Genomic DNA, 21,949 nt, shown 5'->3' on the forward strand with positions numbered 1-21,949 from the left:
TAAGCTCATGTCTTTAATAAAAAAAAAACAACAGCATCGTTTTTAACAAAACAAATTGTAAAACTAACAAAGGGAAACAATCACATTTTATGCTATATAATTAATAAATCAGTTATAAACAATAATACTAATTGGTACGTTTTAGAAGATTTAATAAAGGGTTAAAATATTGTATCATTACTTATAATTCAAAGTTACCTCATTTGCAATTAATTTTTTTTATCATACATTAAAACGCATTTTTATTCTATTTGTTCATTCATTCAGTCTAAAATAGAAATACAGAGTTAAGCTTAGTTTCCACAGTAGGACCAAACGCAGTGCAAGTAATTTGACCAATTACGACGGGTACATAATCTGAACTGCTCCTTGTGATTTGTCAACTCTACGTCGTTGCATCTGAGTGGGAACCAAGCTTTATGGGCAGAGAGTATGATGCCAATGCTATGTTGTTTGTTCATTGTTCATGAACTCCTATTTTGTTTAGGAGACATGTAGTACATTACGAGATGAAAGTTGCTATACTGTACTGTCAATTTAAGTATTTTGCAAAAGTTTAAATTGTCAAGTGTCTGGCAAGATGTACGTTTAAGCAATGACAGAAAAGTAGACAAGCTTTAAGGCCCATTTACACTACGAATATATAAGCATGCATTTTTTTACATAAATCAAAAGAAATTAGAAAGGTTTGCGTTCTAGAACAGTAGGATAATCATTTATGCTGCCTTTGATAAAAATAATATTTTAAAATTCCAATCAAATGACTTCATGATAAATACAAATAATATGTCACGATATTATTGCTCTTACCAATTATGACGTATGAAAACATCATTTTCATCAAAGGAAGCATAGATGGATATTCTATAGTTCTAGAATGAAAAGTGTTTATATTTCTTTTGTTTTATGTATGAAAAATGCACATCTGTCTATCGTCCTAGTGTAAATGGGCCTTTCACAATCGGTGCTTTTCATTATACTGTACACTTATTTGACAACACTGCTTATTTACCATTCCAGTTTCGCTAGTTTTAAAACAGCTATACAGCAATATACAGTATTTTGTTCATACAAGGTTTTCTTTCAGAAGTATTGATTACTATGTAATATGCTATTGTTTTTCTGAAATGTATCTGTGGGCAAATTACTTACGTCATTATATCATTTATTACACATAAAAATCATTGCTGTATATTATACATTATTCATTTTGTCAAGTTGATTACAATTCATTGAAATACAAGTTTGAGAATGCACTGACTATCTGTGCATCATATTTGGTCATATATTAAAATCTTTAGTTCAAATTCTCATTAGTCAATCTATGCACCACCAACAGTTCAATGTGAAAATCTGCTTAACAAGTTACAGTATATTGTGATCCAAAAGATTTGTCACAATCCAGAAAGTGAAGTATATTGTACTTTTTACAAATTGAGTAAAACATTAAAGATGTATTGTCCCCCAAAATCATGAAAAATAAAGATTTTTAAAATCGGACTTTGAATAGGCCATTTTGCAGTTTTAATGAAGTTGTTCACTTCCATAAGAAAAAAAACGGGGGAAAAAATTATTTCCCCTATAAAAAGACAAAATAAACAGTTAAATTACCCAAAAACTCATTGTCTTCCAGACAATTTGACCATTTTTTGCTTCAAATTAAATTTTTCTCAGGTAAATAAATTTTTTTCAGACCCAATTTTTTGTGAGAGTGAATAACTATTATGTGACATTAAAATAACATATTCAACAAAAAAATTTAAAAAAATATTTTTTTAAGGGGACAATATATCTTTAAATAAATCTTACTCAATATTAAGGCAGATTTCAAGTTAAATGGCCTAAAGCATGTTTTCCACTAGGCGAATTTGTTTATGTGAATCAAAAGCATCAGCTTATATGCATACATACTCATTCTTTCATCTACCAATCCTTATCTGCTATTCGGTTGAATTGTTTCTACTTTTTGCAAAGCGCAAAATTATGCAACCAATTAGAGCTCAGGGAATGAGTTATGAGCACTCGTGCAAATTGAAAAGATCTTGCAGTGGAATGGCTAGGACGCATTTTCTCTGTGAAAACATTGGATTCACACGACTAAATTCACATAGTGGAAAACAGGCTTTAGTTCATATATCTGGTGATGTGTGAATGTTGGTTGCACATGGATTGGAAAACCGGGAAATTGGTTGCGACACTCATTAAGCGGAGAAGGCTGTACAACATGCATACTACGTAGAGGGCTCCAAACGTTAGACAAAACTGAGAAGTTCCACATCAAAGACCAACGTTGAGGATGGTGGAATAGTGTGTAGCAGTTAAGGAAAATAATGTTTTCAACATTTTATCTAGCTACAAAATAAAAAAGTACTACAGTACTTAAACAATAATCATAAAATATAATTTATTATAAATAAGGAGTTAAACTAAAGTGTGGTTCCCACTAGCGACGCAATGCAAGGACGTAGACACAAGCGAGTTGACCAATCACAAGCGACTGTTTGAATAATCCATCGATTGTGATTGGTCTACTCGCTTGCTTGCTAGTAGGAACCAAGGTCAAGGGAACATTTTCTTTTAAACATTTTAAATAGCACTTCTGATCAATATAAATCGCCATAGCGGTTCATTACTGTAGGTTTGCCTACATGTGAATTATTGACATTCAGTAGTTGACTAGCATAATAGACCATGATTTATTCCAATATCCAGAATAACATTTGAAACTGGGCCAAACATAGTGGTGGAATTGCAATTGAATAATATTTTAGGCATTCAAATATAATTTATATTATTACCGAGTTTTGTACCCCTTAAAGGACAACTTGACCGAGGACCATATTTTTACAACATATTAGGGATGTACATATGATTTCAGAACAATTGCGAGATTAAAGATATCGCCGCACAGCCGTAAATTGCTGTGACGTCACAGGTGCATTGCAAAATCTACTTAATGAGTCCAGATAAGCAAAAGAAACAATAAAAAAGTCAATATTTATATTTTTTTACGATTTATTTACAAAGTGCGATGCACCTGTGACGTTACATCGATTGATGGCGACGGCGAGCACGTGCGGCGATATCTTAAATTTTTTGCGATGGTTCTGAAAGCATATGTACATCCCTAATACCTTGTTAAAATATGGTCCTCGGTCAAGTTGTCCTTTAACAAGATGCCAATCGACAAACTATTGTTACGTACAATACAAGCATGCTCATCTTAACATTTCAAATAGACAAATTTGATTTCATCAAAGCAGAAGCGGACACTCACAGACTTATAGGCTAAAACATTGGCTGGTACTGGTAGTAGCAATTCATGTTTTGTCATGGGAAAACAATTAATTTCTTTATAATTATTAATAGGTAAAATGTCATCACTTATCCACTTCTTTAAGCATTACAAAATAACATGTTTGTCAGTGGGTTTTTTTGTGTGAAAAGGGTGAGTCAAATGGCCGAGCGATTAAGGCAGGGGCGCCATTTACCATACCTAAAGAGCCAACAACATCGGCAAGGGTTCGAGGCCGACTCGCTTCTAGTTATGGTGGTGGAACAAGTCTTCTCGGATAAGGACTATAAACCGTAGGTCCAGTGTACACAGTTATAACCTGTGTTCACTTTAAAGAACCCAGTTCATTATTCAAGAAGTGTAGGAGTTACCCCGATGAACTGGTTCACAAAATAGCCCCTGTATCAGGGGGATTACCACCTATCTGATAGGACAGTGATTAATTTACCATTGGTAACCCTTATTATTATTATATGAATTATTAAAAATAAAATAACTAATTGAATTTAAAGGATATACACCAGGATAACCTTTGCTTCCGTATGCAAAATCAGGAGGACAGGTGAGCTCTGCTCTTTCTCCTTTACTCATCTGAAATAAACAATAAATAAAATGTTAACAATGTTACAAACATACAGATATATGTTGGGCTTATTGCTGTATTGCACAACATCACAACATAAAGCTCTGTCTACACTATCAAACTAGTTTGACAAAAAAAGATGTGATGTGCCAAAATATGGTACAGTGAAATGACAATATCATGTCCATATATGGGCACATCACATTTTTTTGTCACATAAAGTTTGATTGTGTAAACATAGCAATTTTAGAATTTGAATTATTAAAACATTTGATTACAGTACAGTATGAATTCTCTTTATTTTGACTGATGATGTAGTTTTTTTTAACCACTAAATACTCAAATATCTATAGGCTTTGAATTAACAGGCAAATTAGGTGGTAGTACAGGCTGGCCTGGCAGCATCAGAAATCATGAATAATTCATTACCTTAATTATTTTCTATTATAAAGATTGCAAGATAGCTGATCTACTTCCTAAATATACTAAACCTAACCCTCTAAATAATCTCTCTCAACTATTTAAAACAAATCATGTTCTTGATAGATCTCGAACTGAGGGCTCCAGTGTTAAACTCAAAGGAAAAAAAATAATGCGGCCTGGCAGTGAAAGTGTTTACACACTGACTGTACATATAAACAAATACTGTATAACAATTTACTTAGTTTACTTAATAAGATAGTTTATACTGTATTAGCCCTCATACAATATTCAAAATCTCATTTCCATGTTGGCCCACCCGTGGTTAGATGACGTAGTGCAGACTTTCAGCTTATTGGTATGGCCCCATTCATGGGGAGCAGTAAGTGATCACATCTGCAGAGTATTTTAGTTTTTACACTTGTAACATTATCAACATTAATGATTGTAATTCTTCTCTATTAAAATTATGAGATAAATACAAAAAAAAGATGAATGAAGAACATCTCCATTGGACCAACAAGAAATTACAGTCAAATCTAATTGGACTGGAATAAAAATGTTGAAGTTTATCCGAACTTCAACATGACAAATTTGTAAAAACAATGCTCTGTAATAGGCCTAATACACAGTACTGCTCTCCCCATAAACACGGAATGACTCATGCTGAGCATTTAATTGAGTTGATTAAATTCTAGGCTTTGATTTTAATGCTAATATGTACTGTATTGTATACGAATTAGGCAAATAAAATAGATTTCATTTTTATGCTTCTGTCTACTTATAGGGAAGCAAAACGCAGACAACAATACACCACCAGATTGAGAGAGAACTGATATTTTTCCATACTATCACCTCTCTCAGTTTGTTATCCGTATCATTTTCATCTACATTTTGAGTTTGTTGGAAATCAGACTTATACCAAAACTACTAAAGAATGTGTATACTGTACTGTATAGTATTAGTCTAAGTTACACAGAATGTATAGGTATAGTAATTTCATAAAAATTGGTCGACATACAGTAGGTGGAGTCAACTGTAATTTTGTAAACTGTTATTAAAGCAAGATAATACAAAAAACAACCTTAGCAACGCCGACGTCCCATCCTTTTATGACTTGACCTGCTCCTAATTTAAATTTGAAGGGCTTGCCACGATCACGAGATGAATCAAACTTTGTTCCATCTGTCAAAGTTCCTAAAATACAGTAAAAGGTACACAAACAATTGTAAACTATACATTGAAAAAAAATGTCAACTGATGCTACTGTATAAAAGAAAAAGCAACCCAAAGATAAGGTTACTGGCTCCATCAAATGCAAGGGTTTATGCATTTATGCAAAGTTGATTATCTCAGTATTTTATATTGTACTAACCCTAATAGAATTTTGGTATGGAATCACTGTGCCCTACTACTACTACTACTACTACTACTAAGGTATTTATTTACCATTTTGGAAATACTGTAGTAGTGTACAATGATAATCTACAGGATCCAAATATTTTGGAAGTATTCTGAAAGAATTGAACCGATGGGAAAGGAATTACATAACTAGCAAACAACTGACTCAATGCTTTATAATGTTCCTGTATTGATTAATATGTACATACCTGTATAATGAACTTCTACTGTTTGGCCATTCTTAGGAAAATTGCAACCTAAAAATAAAAGACAAAATGTTATGAATATCATGCTAACTACATGAATTGGGCTGAACAATGTAAAAATACTATACGGAAAGGAAATATGCGACTGTTCTTTCTTAGGAAACTTAATAAATTTGGAGTGGACAAGTCAATATTAAATTTGTTCTAATCATCAGTGGTTGAAAGTGTAATTGCGTTCCGCTGTGTTGTACGGTATGAAAAATGTAAAGAAGAAGAAATGTGGACTAATCACAGACATGAATTATTCGCTGAAGGAAATATGTCATAAATGTATTAAATCTAAAACCACTAATATTCAGAAAGACGCAAAACACCTGCTATAGTAATTATCATAAAATGCGCTTCGAGAGAAATGATCTGTATAGATCTATTAGATTAGAACCGAGAGATATAAAAGATCCTTTGTTCCTTACTTGATCAGGTTGTACAATGGACGGCCGGCATTAAATAAAATCGATGAAAGAAAAACCTGGACCAATTTTGGCAGTGGGGACTGCTTTTGACCACAAATTTAGGCCCTGGATCATATTTGTCGTGGATGTCCTTTTTTATTATATTGAAGTTCGTCGAAAGGTCTACTAGCCTAGTAGGGCCGCCTAGTAGAGTACTAGCTAGCCTAGGCTGAGGCTAATATTAATAATACTAATAGTTCGACCGTAATCCATAATAAATAATACTAATATAGCAAAACAAGGCCTCTATCTACTCTACAGTAGCTAGGCCTACGCATAATCATAATTTGCTCCCTAAAATGGGCGTCCTTTCTCTCCTCTAGCTAGCTAGATCTAGGCCTACTACGGTTACTACTACTACTCTAGAGTCTAGACCTACCTAGGCGGTAGGGATGGTAGGCCTAGCTAGAGGCCTAGGCCTAGCCTCTAGGCTAGGCCTAGAAAGTAGTAGGAGAAGAGTATCATTATTATTACCTTTTTTTTCTAAATTCCAATTCATTATAGTAGGCCTAGGCATAATTACTTACCATCACCAGGAGTCAAAATATTAATGCCTACGTCTGACATAATTTACTACGTAGGTAAGTAACTGGTAATTAGGTTTTAAGCAATAATATTAAATAACAGCCAACAAGGAACGTCAGAAAGCGAGCCTGCAAGCCTGCCACACTCTCCACCAAACACGGGGGGCGAGGTGGCGTGTGCGCACGTCGACTTCTTCTCTGGCACCCTCTAGAGCTTAGAGCGAGCGGGACGAGAATGTCTAGATAAGTTGAGGGCGGGCTCTTAATTGATGTCAATATGAAATATGGAACGCCGTTACTGCATTCTGTAGCTTTTTTCAACATTATGTCATTCGGCTATTTTACAATTATTCTGCTCTTTTACCACATCGTTCGTTTCCTTTTTCGTTACGTAGACCCGCGTTTACCATTACGTTAGGACTATGCTTTAATAATCATTTGGCGCTTTACCTGTCATTTCAAATTATAGCCTGGATAAAATGAAAAAAATAAAATAAATCAACGGCTCTGGAAAAAAAGCACATTCTTTGAATTTAACCAGTGGTAGCCTCACGTACACACCTAGTCTATTCATACGACTAGTCAAGTCCTAGGCTATATAACTTTATTTATTGTTCAAATTTTATTTGCTATTTTTACATCATATATTGCTGGACATTTGTTGGGTTTCTTTTTTAATCAAAACGGTCATATGCTATCATACTAATGTGTACCTGTACTGCATCATAAATATCAGATAATGTACACAGTTATTGGTTAATTTGTTGTCTACCTAAATTCAAGATAATCGAGAGGAACTTTGTACACGTAATAGGCCTAAAGCTCATAATATCAACCAATCAAGCGAGTAATTTATGCAGTAGCATTGACACAATAGTAAAGTATTGGAAATAGAGGAAAGAGGACAAGAGCACAATGGATAAAATAATAATCAATAATATTGAATACAAATGAAATTGTATAATATAAGATTCACAATACAATTAATTACGAATGAAGAAATATTACGAAAATGCCATAACCTAGTATATTTAATTAGCATATTTACGAAACATGTTTTCTGCAAAGGAGGGAATGTGTTGAGTCTTTCATTACCTCCGCCAATGATGTTGTTATGTAGTCGATCGCACGTGTGTGTTTGTTACTTGGTATAGTATAGTATTTGTATGTTTGTTTGTTAGTACGGTGGCGCCTACAATTTTCAATTTATAATTCTGAATTGAAATGACTATTAAGAACTTAGACTCAGGTGGCTAGTATGTTGAAAATGTGTGTGACGGTAGGAATCGCAAAGATAGCTCACCTATTACTTAAATACAAGCTTCGTTCCCTCAAGATGACGTTCTATATCTTTCTTCATAAATAAAAGAAAAACATTTTTTTTTCATTAAAAAAAAAAGAGAAATCCTTAGAGTTTCGAACCCGGGATAAAGCTGTGAGTACTCAAAGCAAAGCATATTTCCCATTGCGCCACAAAGTTGAGACTAAACAGCTGACGTATAGTCTATTTCTACATGTTTCATTACGTAATTCGTCGTGGCGTCTTAAATATGCATATGTATGAACGAGTCGAATCCCTAGCTGGCTTTCCATGGTGGAATAAAGTTAAATCTATGCGAGCTACTGTGTTTGGGGTTCACAGAATATATACCTTTCCACCACATCATAAGGCGGCAACATGTATCTGATGCTGTGGAAACGACCCCAAGGCCGTGGCAGGCCCTTAGAGCTGAGGCAGAGAGAGCATATACCATAACATCTTTTTTTTCTTCTGTGACTTACGCCACCTCCTTCGTTCTCGTAAATTTTATACTTAGCGCTTTAAAATAGAATTTTGCAAAGTATAGTAATTGCTTTTTATGTTTTTTTCGCGTTTACAATTTTCAAGTGTAGATGTGTGTATATTGAAATGATGTTCCGCATTATTATAGATAGATGAAGATGTTAGTTGGATGTAATGATCTTGTATATCAAATAGATTGTCATGCGATAAATTGGTTAATCCATGTAGTTTTGGTTAATCCATATTATTTTATACATATTTTTAATAATTGTTATAATTATAATATTAATAAAAATGATATTTGTTAGTATAAATTTCATAACATAAAACTATAGATATAAAGAAGAAAAGCAAAGAGATTATGGAGCGGGCTATTCCTGAATATACAATAGTAAGTATGGTAAGTTAAATTGATAAATGTTAGCGATCTTGTCAAAGGTCAAGCGCCTATAGCCTGGTGACGTTTCGATATTCAATATTATTCTACGTTCATTAATTACAGTATTATAAATGGTCATCATGTGTTCTTTCTCATAATTTACACAACTTATGGATATGTTTAGTTTTTAAGCTTGAATGTAGATTTATCGTTGGTGATAGTATAAAATGTATAAACATTATATGGGAATATACACAGGTGAATGGAAACAAAGGTGGTATTGATAATTCATAGCTCTAATCAGATACCATACACTCGCTCGACATAGATAGATGTCCTAAATTGATACACGCTTGTTAAATTTACTTTATTTTGCTAATAGCATTACGTGTACTAAAAAATGAGAACGACAAGCTGCAGTTATTGCGCAATATCAATATTCTCAAACTTCATGCCATTAGTTCTTTCTCAACAATGTTCCTTTATGCCTCTTTAAATTCTATTTTACTACAGTACAGACTTTTGTATATTCCTTTCACCTGAGATTTTTCAAGCCCATTTTCCATAAAGGATTGAACTGTAGAAGACATACCTTCTCGCAACGAGTAATAAACCATTGGAACAGTTTACCAGCCGACGTTGTCAATTCTGAGACCACTAACACCTTCAAGAATCGCATCGACACAATGTAGTTGATATGGGGTTAAAAGGCACATCGCCTAAACTTTCCCATTATAACTAAACTAAACTAAACTAATAAAATTTCGATTATTTTATAGTTACATATTTATTTATTCATTATATATTTTTTTCTATTATTTCAATCTAAGGAAGAAAACAGATTAGTTTCAAATTGAAAGTATCTTTGCAATACTTTTTATTTTCATTAAAGGAACCGGCTCAAAGATTTCCTCATTTTCATTGTTTATATATTAGTATTGTTCCCCAAAAACATGAAAAATTCAAGACCTTGAATAGTTCATTTCATAGTTTTAATAAATCACTTCCGTAGAAAAAATGTTTTCACTTGTAAAAAGAAAAAATAAACTGTTAAATTTAACCAAGAACTCTTCTTCCAGTCAATTTGACTATTTTTGGTAATAATAGTTTTTTCAGGTAAATATATATATATTTTTTGATCTAAATTTTGGTCAAAGTTAATAAGTATTATGTGACATTAAAATGGCATATTTAACAAAAACATTTTAAACAATTATTTTTTCAGGGAGACAATCTTTAATTCCCAGTGTATCACTGGTTTTAAGTTCTCTATGTCGGTTACATTGTTATATAAACAACAAGTATGCCATTGATATCCCGCCATCTTTGTTGCGCATGCTTACAATGGTAAGATGGGTTTTGAAAGCTTATGATTAATATAGCAGGAACCATAATTAACTCTTTCTTGGTCTATTCTAATAATGAAGTTGTTTTTGTATTATATGCAATTGTTTTTGTCGGCAATATCATTATTACGCAATTGATATAATCATTCTACGTTTATTAATTGCAGTATTACAAATCACCATCATGTGTTCGTTCTCATACTAATTTATCACAGCAATATTTTGATATGTTTGGTTTTGTATCTCGAATGTTAATATTACCTTGGTGATAAAAGTATAAGATATACACATTATGTGGGAATATATACAGGTGAATGTTCTTAAACAATGCTATTGGTAATTGTTTATCAGCGAAATTTAATTAAACAGACACCGTACTCGCTCGACAAAGATGTCCTATATTGTTAAAGTACTTATCAATGTATAGTAAACAGTTAAGAGTACAAATTAATGAGCACGCCATATTGCAGACATTTTCCATAATAATATTATACACTTACACTGGTATAATAAATTAGGCTGTAACTATTATTTAGTTTTCTTTTGGTTTTTAAATCAATCTATATTTTTCTGTGTTAAAGGTATAGTGTGGCGAATGGTTTCATGCAACGTAGGTTGAATAGTGGTCAACATCCTTGTTGTTTGTGTTTGCAAACATATGCTCCATAACTCCAAAATGTATTGTAGATGTTGAAGCATTCTATTAATATGGATGATATTTCCGAAATAAAAGGAAATTGAATTGAATTAAATGGCGAAACAACGGAGACTTGTTTAAAGTTGGCCAATGGATGGTGTTGTGTGAATACATATTTATTTGAATATTGTGGGTGAGGACACTATGGACTGCATCACTTTATTTATTTTTAAAAATTTTATTTCAACAATATTTAATGAGGGTGATCCATCCAGCATAAGCTGATCATTAGGGACCCTCAAACAACACAAACAGTAAATACAAAATAAACTATAAAAATACACAATTAACAAAGATATAAAAAATATATATATATATAAATATATACGTTAAGTCTGGAAAAGAAGTAAAAATATACATATAACTGAATAAATTATTTTCAATCAGCTTCTCGGATGCCTATTTTATTGTATCCAAACATATTTGACTCATCCCTAATGATAGGATGCCTGCATATCAAGCAGAATATTCTGCGGATTGAATATCGGTTGAGGGCGGATTTTCTCATTCTCCTCATCTTCCACGGTAATTATTTAATGTATCACTGGTCTGAAAATTGATAGGAATAATATAAACTAAAATATAACATATTACAATCAATCAAATAATCAACCAATCATTATAGCACTGGTTTCCAAAATAGAATGTTAAGAGGCGATAAAAGTAAAACAGGAAGAGCTTCTGTGTATAGGCCTACAGGTGAGTTTTCAAAGGATTTTTAAAAGATATTGGCGTTTTCTGAGGTCTTTATGTGTCTATTTAATATTCCATCAAATGGGTGCTACACAGGAAAATGCACGATTGTAAATATATGCAGTAACGTATCACATGAACTTGCAAAAACAACGTCCAAAACACGTATGTTAAAGCAGATGGCTTCATCCCATACAAAATATGGAAACAACTCAATCAGATAAATTCGTTTATACTGATATAAATATTGATATCATAATAGTTCCATCAAGAATATTATTAAATTATACTGAATTATCTGTTTAATTATTTGTATTCGATAATGTGCAAGATAGGGAGATAGTGATAATGTGTAAAAACAAACCTATGGACATGTTAAATACAGGACTTCAGTAGGTCTACTTTACATTTCAAGAGACTACTCATTACAGGTAAGAGGTGGCCAATTAAATTATTATAGCTGTAAACGGGTATTGTAGGCCTACTTTAAAGTTTGGCATTTAAACATTTATTTACTTACTACTTACTTTATTGCCGGTCCGTCAGATAGTCTGATGACTTTCCCGCCTCGGCTGCTTTGCCTATATCTCGGATTGCTTTTCTCCAGTCCTGTCTGTTTTCTGCTACTCTCCGAATCGTTTCTATATATTTTATGCTATTGATCCTAGGGTGTAGTGCAGTTGATGATTGTTTACATTTATTTATAAATTAATATTCATTATAAGTAACAATGTGTTGTTATTAAAGAAGAGTCTTCAAGTATAGCGCGCTTCTTCCTTGGAATTTGCTGACTGTGACTTTAATTGCTTATACTATTAAAAACAATTAATAAAATCGTGTCAATTAATTTCGTTGCATTGATCGACATTGGTATTTTAGGGCTTTTTTAATAATTGGTTAATAGCCCCTCCTACTGCCGTACTTTGAGAAAAGGGCTTATCTACAAAAAGCTACTTTTGAGTAATTGACCAAAACGTGTTTTTGTTTTTCATTAAAAAAGTTCATGTAATATTTTATTTTCAAACGTACATTATTGACAAATATTTGACATAATTTTCAATTATTATTTTTTTTATTTTGTGGGGTCAAATTGCAGATGAAGCCTTTTTCCAAATTATTTGTACTCAAATGGCGGGAAATACTTCGAAAACACCTATGCCTATGTTGTTCAAAATTTACCAAAACATTTAGTAACTTTAGTTGAAATAAATAATAAATGCAATCATTCAGGTAAATTGTTAAAAAATTACAAAATATATGAAAAAGGCTTTTCTCCTGAAAGTATTATTCTGCCTCATTATATATTCATCACTGTTATCTGATTGGTCAATTGATGTAGTTGAGGCCTTTTGTCAAATTATTTCTATAGGTGTTTGTAGATAAGCCCCAATAATAATAATTATTATTGTAAATTTCATATTTATAGACATATTTTGGGATAACTGGTCAATTCAAGTGATGAAGTATACCCACAAGAGTCAAATAAGACAAAAATCTCAATTTCGAAAAACAATGTAGTTAAGTCCTTTTCTCAAAGTAGGGCAGTATTGTAATTACTAAATAATATTTAGTAGACCTAATTACAATAGGTGCTATTAACCAAGTGTAGACCTATATTATAGAAAATGAAGGTGTTTTTGTTGTTGATGTTAATTGGGACTGTGTCGGCTCAATGGGACCCAAACATGGCGTATGGACGTCAAGTGATGGTTCACTTGTTCGAATGGAAGTGGAAAGACATAGCTTCAGAATGTGAAAAGTAAGTAGCATACCGGTATTGTAAGAGTGGGTAGGATCTCCACAAAAAGACAAACAAAGGCTTCTGCATTATTATTATTATCGTCGCCTATTACTATTGAAATCATAATAACGGTTAAAGGACAACTTTAACCTAGAACCATATTTTAACAACGTATTAGGGATGTACATATGATTTTAGAACAATCGTGAGATTTGCGATATCGCGCTCGCGGTACAGCCGTCCCCATAAATTGTTATTAAGTCACAAGTGCATGTGCCCGTCAAAAGCCTGCTGGCAAAGCACGAACATTTCTAGTAAACACACTTTTTAAATAAATTATAAAAAAATAAAAATGTTGAATTTGTTCATTGTTTCTTTTGCCTTGTTTGCCTTTGTGTTTCTTCAAAATACCAGGTCAGATTAGCAATAGCAGTGACGGTACCTATCTCTTGTATGTTAGCAACAGTGAAAACTCTTGAGGTAGATGTTGCCATTCACTTTACGGCGACGGCTGTACGACGAGCCCGTGTGGCGATATCCTGTTCTGAAATCATTATGAACACGTCAATACATTGTTAAAATATGGTTCTCGGTCAAGTTATCCTTTAAGTAATTAACGTTTAAATTAGCATGGCAAACTAGTACTGTCAATGTAGGCTGTTCCCGCAATGTATCTTTTATTTTCTGTTGAAAATTGTTTCAACTAATTGATTCATTTATAAACGGTGAAGATGACGGAGTCTGTGAGTGAGAAAAATCCTGCCTCACTGAGACATCCTTATTGCAGCCGACGAGGAAAGGAGAACATTACAATATTTGAACTTGTAGAAAGTTTTGTCCGTTATTAAATGATAATACGTTTAGAAATGTCAGCCTGCCTGCGACAGCCTTCACAAACACATTTAGAGGCATATGGCTGACAAGTTTTGAAAAAGTGCATCACATAGGTTATATCATGATTACAATTTTTGATCCAATAATAATATTCTGCATGCTCTCATTTTGATACTTTCAACAAGCTGAATAAGTTGGGAAGTCCTTTAAATAACATCAACATAATTATAATCTAGGCCTATATTTAAATAATGCTGCATAATGATCATTTATTTGTCAGTTTCCTAGCTCCAAATGGATTCGGTGGTGTTCAGATTTCTCCACCTTACAACCATGTCAATGTTTGGTCCCCATTCCGTCCTTGGTGGGAACGGTATCAGCCTTGGAGCTATGACTTGAACAGTCGTAGCGGTAGTGAATCGGAGTTTGAAGATATGGTAAACCGATGTAACAATGTTGGAGTTCGGATCTATGTTGATGCTGTCTTCAACCATATGGCCGCTGTTGGTAAGTTAATAATGTCAACACTAAGAACTCGCACCTACACTATCAATATATTTCCATAGAGCCTCTTGTAACTAATTCCCCTGTTATTCTATTGCCGGAAAAGGAAAACTTTCTATAGGCCTACTCGCATGAAATTAACACACCACTGACTGGAGTACGAGTTCATACGAAAATGAAATGGGCGTATGCTCATCATACTTCAGCAGACACGCAAAGGATCGCAACTATTCGCTCTTGACAATGGTGGAAAAAAGGAGGAAGAGCGATTTTTTCTCTGCGAAAACGTGGAATTGCGCGAACAAATTCGTCAGGTGGAAAACAGGATTTACGATAGTGTGAGCATATACACATACATAGCATATATAGACAAACAAAACTATCAGTTTATAATATTTATTTATGCAGGCTATGATTTTCCGGATGTACCTTTTAGCAAGTATGATTTCAACGTACCACAAGGGAAGTGTTCTACTGGTGGAGATATTCAAAGCTACCAGGATGTAAACCAAGTACGTCCTATAAACAGTTTACTTTTTGCAATTTAACGAACAAACTTGCTTAGGCCTAATAAGTAGCAATCGAAGCTAACTATAATTTTACCAAGCTACTAAAAAGTTTCAAACGGTTAAGGATAAAGTACGGTATCTTATTAAATCTTTAAACAGCCAAAGCGAACTCAGTTTGGAGAAAACTTACAGTCGTTGATGTTTTGCTTGTTGGTTAGGCGCTTATACTTGACATATAACGTTTGATTTCTTTTCCAGATTTAATCCGAAATACCATATAGTTCGTGCTCAAATACCTAATGTTATAGGTGTCCTCCCTATCTTTCTCTCGTCAACGTGCCCCCGTCGTATCAATATCATTAAATTTAATGTAACACTAATTTACAACTATAGAAACTAAGAAATAATACAACTTAGAATATATTAGTTTGGACACATCTTGTTTCAATATTTAAATTGTTTTGCAGGTGCGTAACTGTAACTTGGTGGGATTACCAGACTTGGATCTTGGTAAAGAATATGTAAGAGGCAAAGTAATAAACTACCTTAACAATCTGATCAATTATGGTGTCGCAGGCTTCCGTGTAGATGCATGTAAACATATGTGGCCTGGTGATCTCTCAGTAAGCTCTTGTATTGTACTATAGGCCTACTTTTGTACTTTTGTAAACGCGGTAAAGAATCCATTATAAAAAGATGTACAGTTTTATAAATAACTATGAATAGAGAATGACAATACTGTTAATACCCCTTTTAAACTATTTATACGTCAGTTGTTTGCCATTCTCAATGTCATACATTTAGTTTCAACTAATAAGATATCATATTTTTGGAACAATCAGATTGCATCTATTATATTCAGTTAGGTTTAGGTACCGTAAGTGAATGTAGACATACTGATTATACTCATTTAATTCTTTTCTACTACTATACTGTTGAAATGTTTGTTATAATTACAGTTTGTTTGTGTGTATTTTAACAAAAGCCCATACTAAACCACTACAATAATGCTATCCCTTTTCAGGCTATATATGGCAGCTTAAATAATCTAAACACAAAATACTTCAACTCTGGTAGCAAAGCTTTTATATTTCAAGAGGTAATTGATCAAGGTGGTGAACCAATAACAGCTGGAGAATATACAGGTCTTGGTCGTGTAACCGAGTTTAAGTATTGCCTGAGGATTGCTGAAGGAATCCGAGGTTCCACTCCAATGAAGCACTTCAGTAACTTTGGGTCAGAATGGGGCATGTTGAGTGATGGTAGCGCAGTTGTTTTCGTTGATAACCATGACAATCAACGTGGGCACGGTGGAGGTGGAAGTATTATCACACATGAAGAATCTAGACTGTATAAAATGGCCGTTACATTTATGATGGCTCACCCGTATGGCGCAAAGAGGGTTATGAGTAGTTTCTACTTCAACCATAATACTGATCAGGGCCCACCATCCGATGGAAGTGGCAACACAAACTCAGTGATGATTAATGGTGACGGAACATGCGACGGAGGTTGGGTCTGTGAACATAGATGGCGACAAATTACAAACATGGCAGAATTTGCGAATGCCGCTGCTGGACAACCACAGTCCAACTGGTGGGATAACGGAAACAAACAGATTGCATTTGGACGCGGAGACAAGGCATTCTATGTATTGAATGTTGATGGCTATGGTCTGAATGAACGTTTGTACACAGGCTTGCCGTCTGGTGAATATTGTAACGTCATAACTGGTTCGTTTGACAAGAACACTGCCAGCTGCAGCGGACCAACTATTCACGTTGATGGTTCTGGTTATGCCTCTTTCAGTGTCAATAACGGAGAAGACCCAATGGCTGCAATACATGTAAACGCTCGTGTTGGTGATTATAGTGGCGGTGGTGGTGATAATGGTGGAGGTGGTGGTGATAATGGCGGTGATAACGGTGGTGATAATGGTGGTGATACTCCTTCTGGTTCACAACGTACTGTTGTATTTGTGTATAAACCAACATCTTCTGGTCAGGACCTTTTCATCCGAGGAGGTATTGATCACAAGCAGCGTACAGGTTGTACATCTAACGCCCAAACTAGTGAATGTGCCATACAAATTACCCACAATATTGGAGGAAGCAACAGTAAATATAATGCTTGGAAAACAGGAGATAACTACCTTGATTGGTACGGAGCAGAGAGCGGACAAGGTTCATACAATGGACAATCTTCTGAAGGCACGCCTCTCGTATGGACAACCAACAATGCTAATAATGATAACAATGTCGATTCTGACGGAGTTGGTTATACACCTTTGAACAAATGGGGAGACCATTACTGGATGCTGGATATCGATATGGACTGTGATAAGACAGAAAATGGTTGGTTTGAATTGAAGGCTTACATAAGCAACGGTGATGGATGGGAAAGTGATAGAAAACAGGGAACATGCACTGGCACCGCTGGTGGCAGTACACCTTACTCAACTGGGAATCACTTTGGTAGATGTGGTTTCATCAACGTCTTCGACTTTGACAATGATAAGTGTACTATTGATAAAATCTAAAACTTGAATGTTAATTTCAGAGTATTAGAAAAATGCATGAATAAATAAATAATAGCATTTATTTTTATTTGTTATCTTTAATTTTGTTAAAACACATTTCCAAGACATGTTTTAAGATAGTTTCCGCGCCACGTAATTCATGCCCATCAATATACTCGTAACATTTGGATAATATGTTTTGATTGACGCTAAATCTAAACTTGATTAAACAGTAAAAGAAAAATAAATTTCTATGTAGAGACCTATTTTATTGTTGCTGGGTTTTTGTATTAAAATAAGCCTGAAATAAAAAAAAGTAAAAATATAGTTTAAACGCAGTTATTTAAGATTGCAACGTGCCTACACACATACATACATACAAAATATCTATATTTAACTTCACCAGGAGAAAGTTTAATATATACAAACATATATTTATTTTGCTTTCTAGCCAGGTTGGTTTGCTTAAGCTCTGTCTACACTCAAACTGTATGTGACAAAAAAAATGTGATTTCCCGTGGACATGGTGATGTCACATCACCACCATTTTGGGCATATCACTAGCATATTTAGGCACACTTTTTTTGTCAAACTATTTTGATTGTGTGAGCTTTAAGCTCTGTCTACACTATCAAACTTTATGTGAAAAAAATGTGATGTGCCCATGGACATTATGATGTCATATTTAAGCATATCGCTACCATATTTGGGCACATCAATTTTTGTCTACACTATCAAACTAGTTTAATAGTGTAGAAAGATCTTTAAATTCAAAGGAAAATTTCAGATACTTACAACAACACACACGAAAAAAACGACGGCAACTTTCATTATTCAAACACAATGCCTTAACAAGTCTATTGTCTTAGTCGACATTCTCTCATTGTAGAATTTGTCCTGGTTGTTAATAGTTCGTTTGGGTTGACACCTTCGGGACCTAACAAGGCCAACAGCCATTAGGTCGCGTGCTACAATGCATAGTGATACCGGACAGACAGACAGACAGACCAACCGACCGACATAGTGAACTATAGAGTCGCTTCCACGCGACTAAAAATGTGTCCGCTGAATAGGGGGGTGTCTCAAGAATAAAGGTACTCATATTCAAAAGACACTAACCAAAAATTTAAAATGTCCGTTTACTGTGGGTTCGCGGAAAAACAAAAGTGACAAAATGATAATCTTAAACTCGACTCTTGAAATTAAGAATTGAAACTATAGCAGCCTGCGTTAAAGATAACAATTCAACAGAAAGAACTAGAAAACATTAGGTTAAGTTCGGCACATCATTTTAAATGCCATTGATTGGTCACATTCCACAGCAATTATAGCTTTTAGTTAGTGTTCACACTTTCTAATAGTTAAGTTTAGTAAGGCTTACTGCAGTGACCATTGAGCTTATGGCATTTAGGCCTACAGTAGGCCTTGTTGGTTGTCGTCTTGTTCGGGTAGGCCTATATTCTGAATAACCCAGTTAACAGTTTTATTATAGGTAATTAAGAAAATATCACAAAATTATAGCATACACTGATTTATCTTTGAATAACATTTTCCATTCCGTTGAAGGAAAGCATTGATTTCTGCTTTACTGTAAACAATTACAATATTGACGTCTTTTTCAAGATTAACATTTTCTTCTATATAAAATAAACAAGGCCAACAGCCATTAAGTCGCGTGCTACAATGCATAGTGATACCGGACGGACAGACAGACCGACAGACAGACAGACCAACCGACCGACATAGTGAACTATAGAGTCGCGTCCACGCGACTAAAAACTTACACCTACACCTTGTTGAGTGAGTAGTTGAGAATTAGTGAATATCATCCCAGCCGGTCAACACCAAAATACAGTTAAAAGAACACTGGTTAAAGACTATACTCTTGAATTACCATGATCATAATGAACGCAGACAATTACTAGGGTGATTAAATCGTTTGCCAGTAGTATACTTTTTGAATGAGTCAAATGGCCGAGCGGTTAAGGCAGGGGCGCCGTTTACCGTACCTAAAGAGCCAACAACATCGGCTCGGCAAGGGTTCGAGGCCGACTCGCTCCTAGTTCTGGTGGTGGAACAAGTCTTCTCGGATAAGGACTATAAACCGTAGGTCCAGTGCACTTTAAAGAACCCAGTTCATTATTCGAAAAGAGTAGGGGGTTACCCCGGTGAACTGGTTCACAAAATAGCCCCTGTATCAGGGGGATTACCACCTATCTGATAGGACAGTGATTAATTCACTATTGGTAATCCTTGGCCACATTGCCTAAAGACATAAAATAAAATAAATAAAATAAATAAACAAGAAAATGTAGGAAAACATAACCAGTCAGCATCTGATGAGAATATGTTCAATATAACAAGGCACCATACTTTACACCAAACTGTGAACAAAAAATACTGCAGTTTGTGACTCACTTCTTATTGATACAACTTCTTGGATACAAGAAGCTCATCCATTAAATTATTATCCATTCTTCGAGAAAAACAACGGTTAAAAAGTTAGCAATCAAGGCGCTAGTAAATGTAGTGCATTCATAACTGAAATTACTGTGTCCCGTTATAGCCATTTTTTGTCACAATGAAGAAACTAAATATCTTTGATTAAATGCATGAAATAACTAGAAAGCCACTCCTAGAGTACATACCTCCGCCTACTGTGAAATTATCCTACATAAGATTTTTCAGGGAAATGCTGTGTGTGATTTAGGCTAATTTCACTACAAGCATGTGTATGCGAATTTGGTGTAATGGTTATGTAACCAGCCTTTCAACTAACAATAGTTTCAGTTGACTAACAATAGAACAGCAACGCCAAAAACAAACGAGTGAATTTGAAAAGAAATAGAATTTTTAAAACTACTCGTATAAAAAAAAACCTGTGAATTAAATCAAATTATGTTTTAAAATTACAAATCACGAATTATAACTTTTGCCTCTTGTACAAAAATGAAGTTTTTTGGACAAGTAGTTCTCTAGAAATTATAATTTCAGTTTAATTGTTATTTTAAGACTGCTCGGCGGCTTTTGAAAATTCCATCCCATCTTTTTAACATTATAGCAGGTCTGATAATAATACTAAAAAGTGGTCCAGAATTGGGACCGTGGTCTGGATTGCCTCCAAAATGAATGGAGTGGTCCTTGGTCACATATCTATCTGTATTTTCATTTTAGTAAAGATCTTGTAATTACTTTTTGAGTAGGCCTAATCCTTCTAACAAACAGACAAACAAACATACATACATACAAACAAACAGACAAACAAACACACGCGATCGATCGACTACATAATACCTCCTTGGCGGAGGTAAACAACAGAAATCAAGTTTTACAAACAACGGCAGTCTTTCATCATAATAATAATTTGGGTCATCTTGAGGATCGATCTATTATAGTACATTCGAAATAGGCACAATCTGTTAGTTAAGTTAAACAATGGTCTTACCCTACTATGCGGGTTGTTGAGCGAGTATGTGAAAAGTAGGAACATTTTTTAAATGCATATTGGATTAAAAGGTGCTTTAAGAAATTATATATTTTGACTTTGCGCATTATGAATTTTAATTGTATATAGTAGTTGACCCTTGAATATGAAATTGTTGTTTTATGATTCATTTAAAATTCAACGCAACTCGCCGTAACGTTACGTCGACAGGAAAACATGCTTCATGATCAATAATAGCATTTCAAGTTAGCTAGTAGTAATAATTATTATTACAACTGTTCTCAGTCATTTTTTATAGTTTTATTTTACACATTAGCAATATAAAAAAAGTAAAGAAAAAAAAGTGTAACAACATATTGTTGAAGTGTTTCATTTTATTTAACAAGAGAGTTAGAAGGGTAAATGCTTATTCTTTGTTACTGCACTAGCGTGATCAATTACTTCTATTGATACAGGAATTGACAATGTAGCAGTGAAAGAATACAAGCTTATAGTACAAACAACTCAAAGTATAACAGGTAATTGATTTTTAACAAAGCAGACAGATGCAGTTGGATTC

The 21,949-nt window shown here is 34.1% G+C and overlaps 2 protein-coding genes across 2 annotated transcripts; one reads left to right on the plus strand and one right to left on the minus strand.

Moving 5' to 3' along the window:
- Positions 1 to 7,112, minus strand: LOC144845831 (peptidyl-prolyl cis-trans isomerase Fkbp12-like). The gene is made up of 5 exons (XM_078703278.1): positions 6,945 to 7,112; positions 5,909 to 5,956; positions 5,383 to 5,495; positions 3,813 to 3,886; positions 1 to 2,307 (listed from the first exon to the last, which is right to left on the minus strand). Exons 1-5 carry the CDS (start codon positions 6,982 to 6,984, stop codon positions 2,253 to 2,255), a joined length of 330 nt encoding a protein of 109 aa, XP_078559404.1. The 5' UTR covers positions 6,985 to 7,112; the 3' UTR covers positions 1 to 2,252.
- Positions 7,113 to 13,464: 6,352 nt separating this feature from the next.
- Positions 13,465 to 18,005, plus strand: LOC144845830 (alpha-amylase-like). Its single transcript, XM_078703277.1, has 5 exons — positions 13,465 to 13,598; positions 14,695 to 14,921; positions 15,327 to 15,430; positions 15,895 to 16,050; positions 16,452 to 18,005. Exons 1-5 carry the CDS (start codon positions 13,465 to 13,467, stop codon positions 17,964 to 17,966), a joined length of 2,136 nt encoding a protein of 711 aa, XP_078559403.1. The 3' UTR covers positions 17,967 to 18,005.
- Positions 18,006 to 21,949: the final 3,944 nt, after the last annotated feature.

This window comes from Antedon bifida, chromosome 6, assembly GCF_963402885.1.
Source record: "Antedon bifida chromosome 6, ecAntBifi1.1, whole genome shotgun sequence".
NCBI lineage: Eukaryota > Metazoa > Echinodermata > Crinoidea > Comatulida > Antedonidae > Antedon > Antedon bifida.

Bases quoted from the DNA above. Each gene is read 5' to 3' on its own strand.
- LOC144845831 (XM_078703278.1), bottom strand. From the start codon at position 6,984: ATGTCAGACGTAGGCATTAATATTTTGACTCCTGGTGATG. The intron at 5,496-5,908 runs GTATGTACATAT...ACTGTATTTTAG, and splicing joins AGTAGAAGTTCATTATACAG to GAACTTTGACAGATGGAACA. The intron at 3,887-5,382 runs GTTGTTTTTTGT...TGTTTATTTCAG, and splicing joins GGGACGTCGGCGTTGCTAAG to ATGAGTAAAGGAGAAAGAGC.
- LOC144845830 (XM_078703277.1), top strand. From the start codon at position 13,465: ATGAAGGTGTTTTTGTTGTTGATGTTAATTGGGACTGTGTCGGCTCAA. The intron at 13,599-14,694 runs GTAAGTAGCATA...TTTATTTGTCAG, and splicing joins ATAGCTTCAGAATGTGAAAA to TTTCCTAGCTCCAAATGGAT. The intron at 16,051-16,451 runs GTAAGCTCTTGT...ATCCCTTTTCAG, and splicing joins TGTGGCCTGGTGATCTCTCA to GCTATATATGGCAGCTTAAA.